At 42.9% G+C, this 19,117-nt stretch overlaps 1 protein-coding gene across 2 annotated transcripts in view; it reads left to right on the forward strand.

Annotated features, from left to right (window-relative positions):
* Positions 1-327: 327 nt before the first annotated feature.
* The window catches only part of mkln1 (muskelin 1, intracellular mediator containing kelch motifs), a 118,884-nt gene continuing 100,094 nt past the window's right edge, over positions 328-19,117 (forward strand). For both annotated transcript variants that reach the window (XM_083660467.1, XM_083660468.1), the window contains exons 1-4: positions 328-411; positions 1,592-1,661; positions 12,284-12,426; positions 17,628-17,716. In XM_083660467.1, coding sequence (XP_083516593.1) covers positions 332-411; positions 1,592-1,661; positions 12,284-12,426; positions 17,628-17,716 — 382 coding nt within the window. In that variant the 5' untranslated portion in view covers positions 328-331. The remainder of the gene's footprint in view (positions 412-1,591; positions 1,662-12,283; positions 12,427-17,627; positions 17,717-19,117) is intronic.

The raw sequence follows: 19,117 nt of genomic DNA on the forward strand, positions 1-19,117 counted from the left end.
TATCATGATTATCATTATATTGATTTCACCATATTGCCCAGCCTGATGGTGCATGCAATATTATGCTAAATAAATGTATACCTTATTTGCTTGGGACCCCCTTAAAACCCTCTCAGGACCCATATGGGTTTTAGGGCAAGGAGGCTTTAGGAACAAATTACATGGAGAGGGATAATAATGTTATTTACCATTAGCCTACTGCCTATGCCTGGAGATATATAAACAAAAAAACAAAACAAACAGAAACCTCAGTCTATTCTGTACTGTCTCTTTAAGAGCTGTCAGCGCTCGGTCCTGCTAGCCGCTGCTGCTTGTTATTTTCTGCAACAAGATGGCTGTCGTTCCTGAGAACAGAGTCCTCTCCTTCAGCGTTTTTAAATGGAGCTCTTACTCCTCCACATATTTACCTGAGTGAGTAATGCACCTATTGACTGACAGGGGGGATGCATTGGTTTCCGTAGTTCCAGGTGGTCTGTATCGCCCCGGTGCACGCATTGTTTCCCCGGCTGGCCCGTCTGGCCTAGCTCGTCTGCGAGCTGAGCCAGCTAACGCTAGCTTAGCTTTGACAGTAACATTTAGTGGCGTTTGGTTTTGTACGCCAGCCGCCCGGTGCCCATAATGGCCATATGGTCGTTGATCAATTCAAGCTTGTGCGTAAAAGACAAGCGCAAAGTGGATTATTGATCAGATAAGATCATGGTAAACATTTCGCAGGACCCTACAGATTTGTAAAGATAGTTTAGCTATGTAGCGTTAGGTAAATAATAGCTACTATATTTGCGGTGCCCATAGCTCCGCCAGTTAAGATAACGCTACTCAGTATTTCTGGTTTCACAATTATTTCCCTCTATTTATAGAAGAGTTTTGGTTTCGATATGGATTAACGTTGCCAGCATTCAGTTCCACAAACACAACACACTAGTAGCTAATACGTTACTTACATTGTTGACAGCAGCGCCTTTTCTAATTTGATTCTGCCTCATCTATGACAAGCCGGGTACCAAGTTAATCCTGTCTACTACTAGCTAGTACGCTACCTCCCGACTCCAGACGAGCTCTGCATTAGCAACATCATGAGCAAAGCTACACAAAATCTGATCTTATCTAAATAAGCACTCCTGAATGCTATAATTAATAAGCTTAACCACCCAGACCCATAGCTTTATAGTACGGTCTTTGCCTGTTGCTGATTCAGGACCTGTGATCATTTAGCTTTAGCTAACAATAGCTAGCTAGTTGATACAGTAGTAGTATAATTCTTTCTAGTTTCCGCAGCACAATCTAGGACTATCTATACAAGTAAGCACATCGTTATAGGATCCAATTACAGCAAGGACACACACACACACACACACACACACACACACACACACACACACACACACACACACACACACCCCTACCTCTGACTCTGATTCAGTTCTCACCACACAGTGTTTTGTGATTAATATTAACTGTGCATGTTAATAGGTTAGTTGTGAAGCTTTAATGGTGCGTATTTTGTGTCTCAGGTTTGTGTTGCTGCTAACTTCACTCTGGGATAAATAAAGTAACTTGCCGGCTGCCTTGTTTATCTGACTTGTGTTTATAGGAATATCTTGGTGGACAAGCCTAATGATCAGTCTTCTAGATGGTCTTCTGAGAGCAACTACCCACCACAGGTAGGCCTTCTGTTGTCCAGACACACGTCTCAATTTTAATTTTATCAGGTAATTTACCTATAGGCAGGGCTCAACACTAAGGGTGTATTCACACCTATCTCGTTTGGTGCAGTTGTTCCGAAACAGAGAGCGTTTTCTCCCTTGGTGCGGTTCGTTTGGGGGAGTGTGAACACAGCAATCGCACTCGGATGCGGGACAAAACAAGCTGACCGAGATCGCCAAGAAAGGGTGGTCTCGGTCCGCTTTAAACAAACTGTTGTGGTTCGTTTGTGGTGAGAACGTGATCCGACCTCGATCCGACACAACTGCAGTAAACACTGCACATTTTTGGATAAACCAGCTGCCGTAGTCAACTGCGCTGTGCGTAATGGCCTGAAGAACGAGCATTTTTATAGTTTAAAAACATCATTCAGATCCTGTTTTGGCGATTGTGAAACTAGCGTTTGTGTTAGCAGAGTGGGTTAATGCAGCAGTTCTCGCATGCACTCCCAGAGTAGCAGCAAGACCGAGGAAATAAATGTAAACGTGGAGCAGTTTCTCTTTCTCTCTCTCTGTGGTTCTTTAACACACACGGAGCTGTTTATTGATAATGACACAGGGTCAGAGACACACACGCACATCAGTTTTCCGTGCATGTCATTGGCTGTCATCACCTGTGTTGCATTCAGGTAACATCCTAAAGTACAATGCTATACAATTGAGAGCATACCTCTCCCAGATATCAACAGTTTGCATGGATAAACTGGGGGATTTTTACATCATCACTAGTGTTGTCACGGTACCAATAATTCAGTAGTCGGTACCGGTACTAGTGAATTTCCACGGTACTCGGTACCAATTTCGGTACCACGGTAAAAAAAACAGACTGATATTTCTTCAACATATTCTCCTTTATTAAAGTATGCAACCATTTCCAATTAACAAATGGCATGTAGCCTTCAACTTTAAAACAAAACAATGGGCTTCTGCTTACTTCTTCTTACATTCAACTCTGTATGGCAGTGAGTACAGACAGTGGCATGTAGCCCTCAAGTATTTAATTTTATTATTATATTAAATATTATAATTTAATTTATTTCACAGAATTGCTGGAATCCTTTTTTTTCAACGGTGTATATTGGTATTTGATCGATGCATAGGAATTCTGCCAATGCCCTATCACACTTTCTTGCTTCATGTGAGTTCTTGTCATATTTCCTCTGCTTTTCAAAAACATCAGGAATTGTCTGCTGGGTGGTCTTTTGGGCTCCGCGACTTGTGCCTTCCTCTTCATCTTCATCTCTCGCATACTGTTAAATGGAAAGTAACGTCAGTGAGATTTACTAAAATAAAGAGATGATAAAGACAACTGCACATACACACATGTAGAGTGCAAGCAATGTTATGTAGCTAGTTTTAATTCACGGACATGTTTCACCCGAAAGAAGCTTGTATTTATTTTGATGCCATGTTGAACTATGGCTAAGTTCGGCTATTAGCCGTGTCCCATAATGATTCCATTACAAACATTGCATTGCACAGGCGCTACACTATGCTAGCTAACGCTGTACCAGGTATTAGCCGGGTCCCATAATGATTCCATTACGAAACACGTTAGCCAAACGTTTTTATGGTTACACAATGCATTGCCAGCTATCTCAAAAACTAATGTGACAGGATAAGGTCCGTTTGATATGTTGTTAAACGTGTTACTTTACACCGTTTGAAAGAATTAACCCACCTTGGATTCTGTGAACAGGTCTGGGTGCTTGGCGAGATTGGATGTGTTACCCTGTTTGGTTTGGAACTCCCTTTCACACTTTTTGCAGATGGGGCTTTGGGGACTGATATTTCCAAATGCGACTCTTTGCATTCTTCTTCTCAACAAGTTGAGTTGTTGGAATAGGAGCAGCCGCTCCTGCTGCAGCCGTAGCCATTCTCTTCGCCGCCTGTGCGCACTGCTTGTGTCAACAAGCTGTGAATGACTGTTCGCGATTACGTGTGGACGTTCGGAGACACCGTAGTCCCGGAAGTGCGCGGGGCTGTATGCGCAGTATGTATGTGTGTTGCTCAGGCAGACAGGCTAACGTTAGCTGGCGGCTGGGTCCATGAAGCCAAGCCATGCTGGCAAACTAAATAGTAAATTCGGTACCCTCGGTACCATGAAAAACAGGTACCGTTCAGTACCGTAGCAATGTAGTACCGTCCAAGTACCGAAGTACCGAGTACCGTGACAACACTAATCATCACATCAGCAGTTTGAACTCGATCAACTTATCTGGTCTTCATAAATAAATAAAAACCAGTCGTCGTAATCAGAGCCAGCCTTCTTTGTGATAAGATGTCTGGTTCAATCAGACAATCAGAGTGATTCATGTCTCCCTTGAAATGTCCGTAGGCTATTATTAAATTATTAATATTTTATTCCTGACAGGACAGGTGTTCATATGCGTAATCGTCTGAAGTCTCCGTGATAGTAATATCAGACGTTGCGAGGGTCTTTGATCTTCTATCTCCAAATTCCCGATAGATAGCCTAAATAGGCAATCTCCCGATCCCTCCCTCTTTCTTTCTCTCTCTCTCCTTGCATGGCGCACGCCCGACATAGCCTAATGTATGTCTAACAAAACGCATTCTTATAATCATTATAGAAAATCCCTGGGAGTGGGAATTATTTTTTCCATCCTGGGAGGCTATTCGCCTATCAGAGTGTCTGCTGGCCAATCCAGGAAGTTTGGCAATACTATTTGGATCGTTTGATTTGTGGCTGTGTGAACACAAATGAACCAAGGCATAAATGCAACAATTGTATCAATTAAGCCCCTGAATCGGAACAAAGCAAATTACCTACAGGTGTGAATACACCCTAACTTTTCCACTGGTAGCACTGGTGCAACCAACTTTCTCAGTTGGTCGCACCAGCACATGATTTCGTCGCACCGTGTTTTGTTGTTGTTTTTGTGTGTGTGTGGGGGGCGTAACAGGGGGTATTCTTGTATTGTCTTATATTGTCAATATATAGGCTAATACAGGATGGGAATATTTGTATTTTATCATTTGGGCATTTTTACACACACACACACACACACACACACACACACACACACACACACACACACACACACACACACACACACACACACACACACACACACACACACACACACACACACACCTCATTGTGTGTATTTTTACATGCTACCTGTGTCTTGTCATTTATGTGATAGCATTAAATTAACAGATTTTCTTATAGGCAATTATAATTAACTTATAGAGCATTTTTCCACCATTATTTATCATTTGGCTATAACAGAAATGAGACACACTTTACCTTCTGCATGGGTGTGTTCAACCCCAATATGGCCAATTAGGATATTGGACGGTATTCCATTATCAATGATGACACGGGCATAGACAATTTTGCATTCTTTGGTGGATACATCGGTGGTGGCACCGTCTATCATGAATGAGAGGTAAGAGGCGGAGGCGATTTTGTCACCAGTCTCTCTTCTGAGGTTGTCTGATATCACTCTTATAAACTGCACAGGCCTTGTCATTTGCATAGGTAGGATTCACATTCAATCAGTGTAATCTGGGATTTGAATTTTGTGAACGGGAGTTCCTCTTTTGCTATGTTATAGGCAGTGTTGAACTTGATCACCAACGAAAAACGACAACACATGATTATCAGGCACTCGCACCGATGCGACCCAGTGAAATTTGTTACCATTTTGGTCGCAGTCTGGAGCCCTGCCTATAGAGAGGCAAAGTGACCGCCTACTTCCTGCTTCAGCACTGTGCCAGAGATTTTCATCCGCCATTTATTTTCCCATGGTCATTTCATAATTGGTATTTTCTTACCAATCAGCTCTATGGAAACAGCGAGTCGCCATTCATATTGTCCACATATGAAAAATACATTGCATTGAATGAGAATGAATGAATGAGATTTTTATTTTTGAACATGAGATCAAACAATCAAGCATTTTCCACATGGTTTCACATGTTATACCAAGAAAATAAATTACAGGTCTCTGCATGTTCAAAAAAGGAGAAGGAAGAAGCTAATGCTTGTGGTTTCCTACCCCTTTTATACATCTTAATTTTTTTGACACGGTTACAGTTTGTTTATCAAAAGTACAGTCATTTCTCCAAATAATAAACTCTTAGTTTATCGGAAGAAATAATTCTGGAAATAAAGAACAAAATATTCTAGAAATAAGTACAAGAAAATACTGGGAAAAAAGAAGCAAAATATATGTCTGGATATATGAAACAGACAAGCAAAACGATTCAGTGCAATCTCTTATATTTTATAGTTCTCTAGGGCAGTGGTTCTCAACTGGTGTAGCCTCAGCACCCACTATTTTCCTTGTCATGAAGTTTTTTTTTTCTCAATGTCCGCGACCCAATCAAAACGGCCCCGCGACGACCCACCAGTTGAGAAACGCTGCTCTAGGGTAAACATTTTAAACTGCTTTTTGAATTGAGCGATGTGTAAACTTTCTTTGATCACTTCAGGTAAATTGTTCCACAGCCTCACCCCGTTGACGGATATGCACATGCTTTTGAGTGTGGTGCGCACCTTGGATTGCAAGAGATTCCCTCTCCTTCTTAAATTATTTCTTTGAACCATTTTTGTATATTGTTAGGTAGGGGTGTGCCACCTTAGGCACCTCACGATTCGGTTCGATTACGATTCAGGGTGCTACGATTCGATGATTAAACGATTATTACGATTATTACGATTAATCACGATTTTCGATGCATCTTTTTCCCCATACAGGATTTCTTTGTCAGTATCTTTTTCCCCATACAGGATTTCTTTGTCAGTATCCATTAATTAAAGTAAACAAACAAATTTAACTCCATTCTCTTTTATTTAGATCAATCCGACCAAACAATACATCCAAAACATTTCCCACAACAAAAAGCTGCTCTTATTCACAACAAATTACAGGTGAGATTATTTTAAATAAAGTGCCTTTAGAAATAAGACTTCTTTTCTTTTAACCAAAATTCTCTGCTGTTTTCACAGATTTAGGATTAATATTAAAAAAATAGCTTATTCTGCTGTTTTCACAGATTTCTGTACTGGCAGGATTAATACAAAAATAGCTTATTCTGTTTATTCTGTGCACCCGTGTGGCTCTCAGTCATCACTCTTGTCTGGAGGACATAACTCACCAGCTCCCAGTCATTGTCACTTATGAGAAGTGTGCCGTTACCGTGACATAGTTAGGTTGGTTAGCAGTAGCAACAACCAGCGTCTTCTCCTCCTCCCACCCGGGATGGAAACGCGTGAGGTGCTGCCTCATGTTCGTGGTGTTGCCACTGTACTTGATTTGTGTTTTACACGTCTTACACACGGAGTAGCTTCTGTCAATCGTCGTTCTGCCTTCATGGTCATAAAACCCGAATTGCCTCCACACGGTGGATTTTAACCCAGATGGGTGAATCTGACGCTCAGTCAGAGCTAGCGCGTTAGCTGCCGCCGCCATTTTCTCTGTCTACAGTCGGTCTTATGAGTCCGTCCCTTAAAACTGTCCGGCCGGCTTTTTTCGTTCCGGGCGCTACGGCTCTGTTTCTGTGGTCAGGAAAAGTAATCGATAATCGAACATTTTGCATCGCTTTGAATCGTTACGTGTCTCGATTTAAAAACGATTAAAAACGATTTTCAGACGGCAGCCCGTCTTTATTGTCACACAACACACTACAACACATGCATGCGGCCACTACACACACTCATGCTGATGGTGGCCGGTGAAATATGTCCTCTGCATTTGACCCATCCAGGCTTGTCCTTTCCTCCAGGGGGCAGGCCAGGAGCAGTGGTCGCTTTCTCGTACAGCGCCCGGGGACCAATTTCGGATGTTGTCGTCACTGGTCAGATGACGATGACGATCTGATCTTCTGCATGTTTTTAGTGGGGGGGTTATATACGGAGGAACCCCCTGGGGGAGCACGGGGAGAACATGCAAACTCCACACAGACAGAAAGGCCCTTACGACGAGATACCCCACCTGGGCAGTAGGCACTGAAGATATGGGGGGGAACACAACCACAGCGCCCACAGTGTCCCAGGCGAGAATCGAACTCAGGACCTTCTGACTGTGAGGCGACAGCTCTACCACTGAGCCACCGTGCCCCGTGCACCGTGTCTCATCGCGATGCATCCAAGAAACGATTTTTCGGCACACCCCTATTGTTAGGGAGTAATTTGTTTTTAGCTTTGTAAATGATTAGTGTGGATTCAAATGAAAAAGGGAAAAAAACAAAAAAAAACATGGCTCCTGTTGAATTAATCGACGACTGAAGCCTTGCACTTGTTGCAGGCTACATTTTAATTAAGCCCTACTTACCACTTTGGAATATGTTTTTATATATTCATTTTTGTGCTCCCAAGTAGGCTAGATACGTTTGACCCCGATTGCAGCTGAACGGTCGGTGAGTGGAGAAATATCACTAAATCGACATAAAAAGGTTACATAAATGTCTCCAAAGCGCACGGTGCCGTGTGGGCAATGGAGATGAGGCTGACGTTGGGTTGGACATGGTCATACATGCTAGAATAGACTACTACATCTAAGCAATTTAATATGGGATCGCCTGCACACAGATGATTCATATCTAGGCTACTCCTGCATTTTGCAGCTGCAACTGTGTTGCTTTTGGCCTGTATGATTGAACTTCATATTTCCAGCATATATCCTTGTATGAAATATGGAGATATGCGACTCTGCTGCCAATAGCCTATACTGTATGTGACCACAAAATAGGCAATTTTTTATAGCCTAAATGAAATCTATGCCCGCACGTATCGACGTGTCGACTCAGTTCAGCAGCCTTTTTATGCCTCCGCCGGTGATAGCCAGGCCGGAGGCATTATGGATCCGGGTTGTCCGTCCGTACGGCTGTCCGTACGGCTGTCCGTCCGTCCGTACGATGTTCCATGTTTGTTAACGCGATATCTGAGGAACGCCTGGACGGAATTTCATCAAATTTGCCTCAAACATCGACTTAGACTCAAGGATGATCTGATTAGATTTTGGTGGTCAAAGGTCAAAGGTCAAGGTCACTGTGACCTCTCGAACGCCATTTTCAAGCTTGTTAACGCGATATCTCAGGAATGCCTTGACGGAATTTAATCAAACTTGTCTCAAACATCGACTTGGACTCAAGGATGAACTGAGTAGATTTTGGTGGTCAAAGGTCAAGGTCACTGTGACCTCTTGAACGCCATTTTCAAGCTTGTTAACGCGATATCTCAGGAATGCCTTGACGGAATTTAATCAAACTTGTCTCAAACATCGACTTGGACTCAAGGATGAACCAATTACATTTTGGTGGTCAAAAGTCAAAGGTCAAGGTCACTGTGACCTCTCAAACGCCATTTTCCAGCTTGTTAATGCGATATCTCACGAATGCCTTGACGGAATTTCATCAAATTTGCCTCAAACATCGCCTTACACTCAAGGATGATCTGATTAGATTTTGGTGGTCAAAGGTCAAAGGTCAAGGTGAGCTCTCGAACGCCATTTTCAAGCTTGTTAACGCGATATCTCAGGAATGCCTTGACGGAATTTAATCAAACTTGTCTCAAACATCGACTTGGACTCAAGGATGAACTGATTACATTTTGGTGGTCAAAGTTCAAGGTCACTGTGACCTCTCACACACCCAATTTCCAAGCTCTGTAACGCAACATCACAGGAGCGCCTTGACGGAATCTCTTCCAATTTGCCTCAAATGGCGATTTGGACTCCAGAATGAACTAATGGCGGAGGCATAAGTCCGCGTTGCGGTCGTTCTAGTTTAATTTTATTATGCCTCCGCCGGCGATAGCCAGGCCGGAGGCATTATGGATCCGGGTTGTCAGTCCGTACGTCCGTCCGATGTTCGTTAACGCGATATCTGAAGAATGCCTTGACGGAATTTCATCAAATTTGCCTCAAACATCGACTTAGACTCAAGGATGATGTGATTAGATTTTGGTCATCAAAAGTCAAAGGTCAAGGTCACTGTGACCTCTCGAACACCATTTTCAAGCTTGTTAATGCGATATCTCAGGGATGCCTTGACGGAATTTCATCAAATTTGCCTCAAACATCGACTTGGACTCAAGCATGAACTAATTTGATTTTGGTGGCCAAAGGCCATTGTCACTGTGACCTCTCAAATGCTATTTTCAAGCTTGTTAACGCGATATCTCAGGAATGCCTTGACGGAATTGGATCAAATTTGTCTCAAACATCGCCTTGGACTCAAGCATGAACTAATTAGATTTTGGTGGTCAAAGGTCAAAGGCCAAGGTCACTGTGACCTCTCGAACACCATTTTCAAGCGTGTTAACGCGATATCTCAGGAATGCCTTGACGGAGTTTCATCAAATTTGCCTCAAACATCGACTTGGACTCAAGGATGAACTGATTAGATTTTCATGGTAAAAGTTCAAGGTCACTGTGACCTCACGAATGCCATTCCCAAGTTCGTTAAAGCGATATCTCAAGAACGGCTTGATAGAATTTCTTCCAATTTGGCTCAAACGTCGACTTGGGCGCAAGGATGAACGGATTACATTTTGGTGACCAAAGGTCAAGGTCACTGTGACCTCACACACCCAATTTCCAAGCTCTGTAACGCAACATATCAGGAGCGCCTTGACAGAATTTCTTCCAATTTGCCTCAAATTGCAATTTGGACTCAAGAATCAACTAATGGCGGAGGCATAAATCCACGGTGCGGTCGTTCTAGTTATCGTTATTTTTTTATTGATCGCCTATAGGAATTATTCCATCAGTGCAACCAAACACATCATGAGATCATTATTATTCATTGAGCCTAAATGGTCTAAAAACGCCTACGGATTTTGGAAATTTAGACTGAGATAGATTACACATTACTTCCACTCGCAAAAAAGACATGCAGGTTTTATTGAGTTTATTGAGAGGGTGAATTGAGCTGCTGTAGATACGTGGAGGCAGAAACCGCTCTTCAAAGAAATTACTGATTTGAATAAAAGTGGTAACTTTAGACAGTAATTCGGGAACAGACTAATAATATCCAAAGTGGATTTTGATTCTCACATACATAGTAAAGCTTCACGATTTGCGCTTTGAATGAATGAGGAAATAGGCGTGTCTGGCGCTGTAAAAGCTGGAGCAGTCCATATTGCATTGTGATTGGCTAGTTGTTAAAAACCACGCCTCTTTTGAGGGCACGAGCTCCTGTGCACTGGCATTTTCATGTGCACGCGCTCTCAACTTGATTAGAAAAACCTGGATCCACTTAACGAGTTGAGAACTACTTTCGTGGTATGACTTAACTAGAATGGCAATTATCTGGTTAAGCCAAACCAGATCAAGGGACAGATCCTGGATCTGCTTAATATACTACATTCCTATACTACACCTCTGTCCAAGCCCGAGCTTCCTGCCTGATTGCTTGCAGCAGGTACTTGTACTCAGTTAGGAAGAATCATGTTAGTTTTTTTTGTGATTTTTTTTTTATTGATTTACATTTTTAAGCATAAAAGGGGAAAGAAGGAACATATAAACCACAAACATCTACACAAAACAAAACCTATGCATACACATACACAAACAGACCCATTCAGAAAAACAACCCCCTCCCTGCAGGACCCCCCCATTAACAAACACATTAAGATATATTTTTAGCCCATTTTGAACAACATCCTGGGCAGAATCTACAGGTGAACAGTCTCTATCACAGTCTCCACCACATAGCAAAAAGAAAACGAACACAACCTAGCTATCATGGTGATGTCCATGGCCCCCATGCAAAAAAATGCCCCCCCTTTACCCCACAAAAAAAACACGGACTGATGATAAATTATAATATTGAATTATCGCCCAGCCCTAGCATTGGCCCAGACATGAGAATCACATTGCTGACATTCTTTGCACCTCCTCTGTCAATTAAAAAAAGAGTGGGCCTCAGATCTGTAAATGATGTCCTTGGCAGCATGAGTCGTCATTAGAGACTGATAGGAGGACCAGGCTGTATTATCTCATATTACCAAGGCCAAGATCAATACCTGAGAGAAGAGTAAATAAAAAAAATCAATAGAGCTATTTTTCATCGATTGAAAGGTTTTAAGATAAATTCATGTCAGAAAACTTGTAAATCACATTGGTTTTTGCCGTTAAACTTTCACCACAGATTAACATTGATGATTGCTTTCTGGAAATGGATTGCAATTGGTAGGATACAGTACACAGCCGCACAAATGTTACGCTCATCTTTGATTGGAGTGGATGTAAAATCATTGGTCTCGAGGGTTTGCTGAATGCCCGCTTCCCAGTGGCCCATTTCATCAACCACTCTGTCTTAATGGACCTCAGAGATTTGTTGTTAAATGTCCTGTCTTGTTAGCACACCACTGATAGGTGGATGCGCCTCATAGATTGCATGTGATGCCACTTAACTGAAGCAGCAGATTGACCCTGCTGTCGTCGTTTAGATAATGAAAACATCTTTTCACAGTGGCTGGTCTTCCATAAGAAAACATCTTTTCACAGTGGCTGCTGGTCTTCCATAAGCGCTCGGGAATTTCCATGGTCCTCCAGGCACACTAATAACTTAATATCTGTTCTCCTTTTCTCTGCTCCATTCCCCCCCAGTACCTAATATTGAAGTTGGAAAGGCCGGCGATTGTTCAGAGCATCACCTTCGGAAAGTACGAGAAGACTCATGTTTGCAACCTGAAGAAGTTCAAAGTGTTTGGTGGGATGAGTGAAGAGAACATGACAGAGCTTCTGTCCAGGTGAGCGAGAGAGGATGCAGTGATACTGAGATAGAGGGAGAGGATGCAGTGATGCTGATATGTCACTGCTTTTGAGTGCAACCTTTTGCTTCCAAAAGCCAATTCAGATAGGAATTTAAAATGGCCAACAACTTTTGATTTCTTATATACCGTAAATTCCGGACTATAAGCCGTGGCTTTTTTCCCGTTTTTTGGCCTTTTTTGGCCCCTGCGGCTTATATAACGGTGCGGCTTATCTATGGATTTTTTCAAAAAAAAAAAAAAAAAAATCTCTTTTTTAGCACTCTTTCTAACTATAAATCCACTTCTGTTTTAATTTCCTCTCTTGCCCTCTTTTAACACATTGAATGCCAGCCATGTTTTCATTCCTGTAGGTAAGTTGTGCCAGGGGTGTTTTTGACGATTCTGGCTCATTTTAGAACAGCCGAGGATTCTTTTCTGTTAAGAATTCATGAACATCAATCATCTAAAAATAACTAATAGAATGTGTGCTTTCTCTGTCTAAAAGAGTTAGTTTGCAGAGTTAGTAGTTATGTAGATATTAGCCGTTGAGTACAGCATGGTTTCAGCGTCTGGAAATTTATTCAGAGATAAATGGCTTTTTGTGAAACAGTCACTTTAACCATTCATTTTTGGCATCAGTAAGACCGTCAGACATTCTAAACAATAGTTTTGAACAGTAATTTCCTCCATAACAACAGGAAACACCCCTCTCATTCAAACTCCTCCCTCCGTGTGTCTTCTCCTCCTTCCTCCTAACAGCGGGCGTGTCAGAAGCGCGTTGCTGCTGCCTGCCTGCCTGTCTGCCTGTCGGGCAAGACGAGTCTGAAATGGATTACTGTAAAATCGCGTCGCCATTTCCTTGAATGGCTGGCTTGCTCCCGCGGTGTGTGTGTGTGTGTGTGTGTGTGTGTGTGTGTGTGTGTGTGTGTGTGTGTGTGTGTTCGCGCGTTGCTGCGCGGCTCTGGGGGGAAGGGATCTCTGTCCGTTCTGTGTGTGTGTGTCCGGGCTTCTGACTGTGAAATCGCCAAGCCATTTCCGCGGAGGCGGCTGCTTTTGTGGCTTTTGGGTCCCGTGGCTGTGACTTCTCTCGGTCTCTGTCGCCACTTAGTGGTCGGTAAAATAGATTACACACATGCTCTTGCTCCAAATAGTTATCTCGAAGATGTAAAAGGGGTTGATTGATGTCCCACCGTCAAAAAAAAAAAATCTTTATGTAAGACGAGTTAGTCCGTCCTTGGCACTTAAGCGCTGGATTATGTAAGACGAGTTAGGTCGTCTATGGCACTTAATGAGTTAACACTTTCAGTGCCACGGCCCTTGGGCAAAAGGTTGCTTGCTGTGCCACATAGGCCGCAATGCATTTTAAAACAGTCATATAATTTCTTTAATAATTACTATGTAAACACTGAACACGCACAAATAACGATGAGACTCTCTTCTATCACCTGCAAAAAAAAGTTTATTGATCCCATTTTCCGTTCTTTAGTTATGAGCCGGAGAAGATAGCTTGATCGAACGAAAAACAGAGCTTTTTTTCTACGAGCTGAGATAATGAGCCTTTTGTGAAATTAAACATTTCAAGCACATCACTGACTCTGAAGCTAATTTTCTGATGTAGTCACACCTCAAAAATAATTTCCTTCAATAAAACAGTGAAGGCAAGGGAATTTTGTTTGGAAGAATAATATTTTTAGCTGAAACCAGCAGCGCTGGCGCCTGCATGCGCTGCTGGTTGCAGCTTCTTGCTGATCTTTTGCTGCTGGTGGGCATCGGATATTCTGGCTTGCGTTTGCCAACCCTGTCCTGCTGTCTGGGTCTGTGTTGTGTACTTGGCTCTGCGTGCCCACCTCCCCCCCTCCTCCTCCCCCCCCCCCCCCCCGTTGTGGGAGGAGTGTCTCTCTGCTCTGCTGTTTTCTCGTTTTCTCTGCCTGTGCTCAGCACTGAAAAAGTCAGCTAGATCCTGCTTTTTTACAGCCGCGTGTACCAGCTCCCATGCTTCGAGTTGAGAATAATAACAAATCCACGGCTGATCATGTGTTGCAGCGGACACGGAGGCTGTTGCAGCGGACATCGAGGTGCTCAATTGTGATAGCAGATTGGCTGCTGCAGGGGCACAGCTAAACGTTGCTTCAATGAAGCCGCTGCATACGGACGGATGCGATGCGATTTCCTTCCCCCCAATGACTTCTTCTGTGTGTTTCACTCCACGTTCTCTCATCTGGAGAGCGCTGTCGCCACCTAAGGGTTCTGTAAAATAGGTTAGACACATTCAATACCTCTGAATATTGTAAGAGGCGATGTAAGAGGCATAGATCGACACCCCCCCGTCAAAAAAAAAAAATCGAGTTATGACGCCATTTGGCGTCGCTGGCACTGTACGGTAAATTTCTAATGACGCCATATGGCGTCGCTGGCACTGAATGTGTTAACAACATAACATAACATAACACAACACAGGTGGTGTTGTGTTATGTTGTTTTGTTGAAATGTTAATAAATGGGAGCTTCCTCAAACAGCCATCTCTTTCCCGACAATCCCCTCTGTGCATGAACCCTTACATATGGTAATTAAACATTAAAACACAAAAAAAAAAAAAAACCCCATTAAAACACCCGCGGCTTATAGTCCGGTGCGGCTTATATATGTAAAAAAACAGTCAACTTTGCAGGTGCGGCTTATACTCCGGAATTTACGGTATTCTGTTGTGTTTATGCACATCTGATAAACTCCAGTCCGCTCGGAAGCTGCTGCCATTTATATTAGCACACCGTTTGTGTCAAAGCTCATATTGGATGTATTTTTTCTTTAATACTAGACGTCTGGCAAATCTCCGATACTGTGTAAGACGTAAGCAGGGCAGGGAACTCATTTGTCTTGGTAATCTGTGACTCACATTATCCATGCAGTTCCACTATCTTACCAGAGAGATCGATGTGTTTCTTTTTTCACAATTGGAAAAGAAAGACTCAGTCGGTGACAAATTACTTTGGCTTAATCACCAAAAGTGCCTTTTAAACATGAACTCCGGATCATGTCCAGCTAGAGAGAGCAGGATATTTTCAGGTTTTGCCTTTCTAAACATGAGGGGTCTTTGTTAAGAAACAACTGGATATGAGACGTTTTTTCTGCCAGTGGGCGGGGCGGCGGCACGGTAGCATGTATCAAACACAAGAAATGTGATAGGAAACAGCTTTAGCTATGAGGCAGTCAAAATAGTGGTCGCACCGTCGTCAATCACTGTGGGTGATTTATTTTACAAGTGGCAACTAGTCATATCTGACTAGTTTTAAATGTATTTCTCCCCACAAAAGTTTGATAGCCTATGTTTCCTAAATAAATGTTTTGAATCCATTTAATTCTCTATAGTCCATTCTTTATAGCCTCTATAGTCGTAGTCGATCTTATTTATTCCAGTGTTGTCATTAAGAGGCCGATTTCGCAGCAAGAATATTTAATTGGTCGGCACGTCGTTCTCGGTAAAGGACGCTTTCATTATTGAAACAGACAACATGCATGCATGCTCCTACTGTAGCCTATCTATCTGCATTTGCAGAAACTCATGAACCCATATCTTCTGGACATTGCCTTGATGAAAAAACAACGTAGCATTAGCTAAAAGTAATAAGTGCGACAACTTGAATCTCCCACAAACGTTAGGCTTTGTTTTTCTGACATGGGAGCAAGCAAGCAACGCAGCAGCGTGCCTCCTGATGCACTGGACCTGGCTGCCTGCAACTGCAGTCAAGCCAGCCCTCACCTCGGAAAGCACGGTCATTCTAGCCCCCACTTAACAATTCAAGCCGTTTTTGCAACACTTGAGGAAACCGTGAGTTTGCTCGTTGATATAAGCGATTGCCCGAACGATTCATTAATTAATAAACTAGCGAACGCGAAGTGAGTCACGAAGAGCCACACCCGCCCACTACGGACATAATATGCGGATCATATCGTTCCACTGTTTAACATGACCAGCGCTTGCGTGGAAGCGGATCTTATACCGGTGGTCGAGGTAGATAAGATACGGAGTCGCGGGAGTGCGCGTAGGCCGGCTAATTGTTGTTTAACTCATTGAGTGCCAGCCACTTTTGGAGAACGGACGTTCCCAGTGCCAGAGTTTCAGAGCGTTTTCAGTGATTTCTCGAGGCCCACAGAATATTGTGTGATATTACTATGTAAACACCGAACTCGCACAAAGAACGATGAGACTCTCTTCTATCATCTGCAAAAAAAGTTTATTGATCCCATTTTCCGTTCTTTAGTTATGAGCCGGAGAAGATAGGCTGTTTTGAGCAAAAAGACACTTTTCAAATTAGAAGCTGAGTTATTCCGCCTTTTGTGAAATGCAGCATTTCAAGCACATTCACTGAGTCTGAAGATAATATTTTCTGATGTAGTGACGTGGTGTAGTTGTGTGGTGCCTGCGTGCCCCACCCCCCTCTCCCCCCCTCAGCTGCAAACTCCTCCCCACACTAACACACAGCCTAACACGCACCCAGTCTATTTTCGGAGCGCTCCGTTTTTTTGCGCCGACTCCCAGCGCGACACGGAAATGCCAAACCGGACTGCAGGGAAAGGTTTGGCCCTTCGGCGTCGGGTGCTGCCTTTCTGGTGGCTAATCGTGTGAAGAAACTATGCAGACAGACAGACAGAGGCAGAGGGGCTCAGTTGTGTGCGCGGATTGACTGCTGTTCGCAGCCAACATCAGCTGCAGTCAGAGCCATCTATATGGCTCTGGCTGCAGCATGAGCGGTTTCTCTTTGATCACGGGGGTTTTTCCTGCTGTTTTCCGGACCTTTCTGTAATCTGGAGAGCACTGTCGCCACCTAATGGGTCGGTAAAATAGGTTATACACATTCAACATGCCCCAAAATTTTACAGGAGATATATTAGGCTTTGATCCACGTCCCACCGTCAAAAAATGCAATTGACGAACATACTCGTCCTTGGCACTCTACGTTACTAAACCACTTGACGAACATACTCGTCCTTGGCACTCAATGAGTTAACATGCAGGCCAACCGGCTAGGTGCAGGTTATAATACGGATTCCACTGCATGTTAAGAAGTGGCTAAAGTGAGTCAGTAGAGTAGCCAACATTCACCCCCCCCCCCCTCCCACACACACACACACACAGAAAGTACAGTAACTTACCTTGTGAAACAGCTTCATCATCTCCATCCTCTTCCTCTTCCTGCCAGTGGCCTTAAGAATGACTACAACAAGGAGACCTTCACCTTAAAGCACAAGATTGACGAGCAGATGTTTCCCTGCAGATTTGTCAAAATAGGTGAGTAAATGGTGTGGCACTTGGTGTGTGTGTGCTTTATGTTAGCCTCAACGGAAGAGGATAGATTTGGATGAAATAGTCAAAACTCTGGCTGCACATTTCTAAAGTGATAATCCCTGTTATCTTGGGGCGGCACGGTGGTGCAGTAGTTACCACTGTCGCCTCACAACAAGAAGGTCGTGGGTTCAAACCCTGGTCTGTCCCAGGCCCTTTCTGTGTGGAGTTTGCATGTTCTCCCCATGTTCGTCTGGGTTTTCTCCAGGTGCTCCAGTCTCCCCCCACCATCAAAGACATGTATGTTAGGGGTAATGGGTGTGGGGCTAGCAACCCCACCCAAAAACCCACTTGCACAAGAAACCGCCATCGCAGTCTTCCTCTGTATGAGGAAGAGGAAGACTGCCCAGAGCCCATTGGCATTGTGTGGTTGTGGGCCTATGCTCCATTTAGGAGCCTACAGGGAATAATAATAATAATAATAAGATCTTCCTGCTAGATTATGGTAATCAGGATTACGAAGTATTGCTAACATGACAATATTGTATGTTTATTAACTGTATGTTTATTAACTGTATGTTTATTAACTGTGTTTATTAACTGTGTTTATTAACTATGTTTATTAACTGTGTTTATTAACTGTATGTTTATTAACTGTATGTTTATTAACTGTGTTTATTAACTATGTTTATTAACTATGTTTATTAACTGTGTTTATTAACTGTGTTTATTAACTGTATGTTTATTAACTGTATGTTTATTAACACGTTCACTGCCAATGACGAGTTGAGTCGTCAAACACAATCCAACCGTTCACTGCCAATGACGAGTTGAGACGTCAAAAAATAAAAAATAAATTTTTGACGGTGCTACGTGGATCAATGCCCCCCACGTCTCCTATAAAAATATTGGAAGTATTGAATGTGTATACCATAATTTCCGCACTATAAGCCGCACCGGAGTATAAGCCGCAGCAGCAAAATTGCCTGTTTGTTACATATATAAGCCGCACCGGACTATAAGCCGCAGGTGTTTTAACTCATTGAGTGCCAGCCACTTTTGGAGAACGGACGCTCCCAGTGCCAGAGTTTCAGAGCGTTTTCAGTGATTTCTCGAGGCCCACAGAATATTGTGTGATATTACTCTGTAAACACTGAACACACACAAAGAACGATGAGACTCTATTCTATCATCTGCAAAAAAAAGTTTATTGATCCCATTTTCCGTTCTTTAGTTATGAGCCGGAGAAGATAGCTTGATTCATCCAAAAACAGTAATTTTTTCCTAGAAGCTGAGATAATTGGCCTTTTGTGAAATTAAACATTTCAAGCACATGACTGACTCTGAAGCTAATCTTTTCTAATGTAGTCACACCTCAAAAATAATTTCCTTCAATAAAACAGTTTA

The sequence above is a fragment of the Poromitra crassiceps genome (assembly GCF_964638095.1).
Source record: "Poromitra crassiceps genome assembly, chromosome: 2".
Lineage (NCBI taxonomy): Eukaryota > Metazoa > Chordata > Actinopteri > Beryciformes > Melamphaidae > Poromitra > Poromitra crassiceps.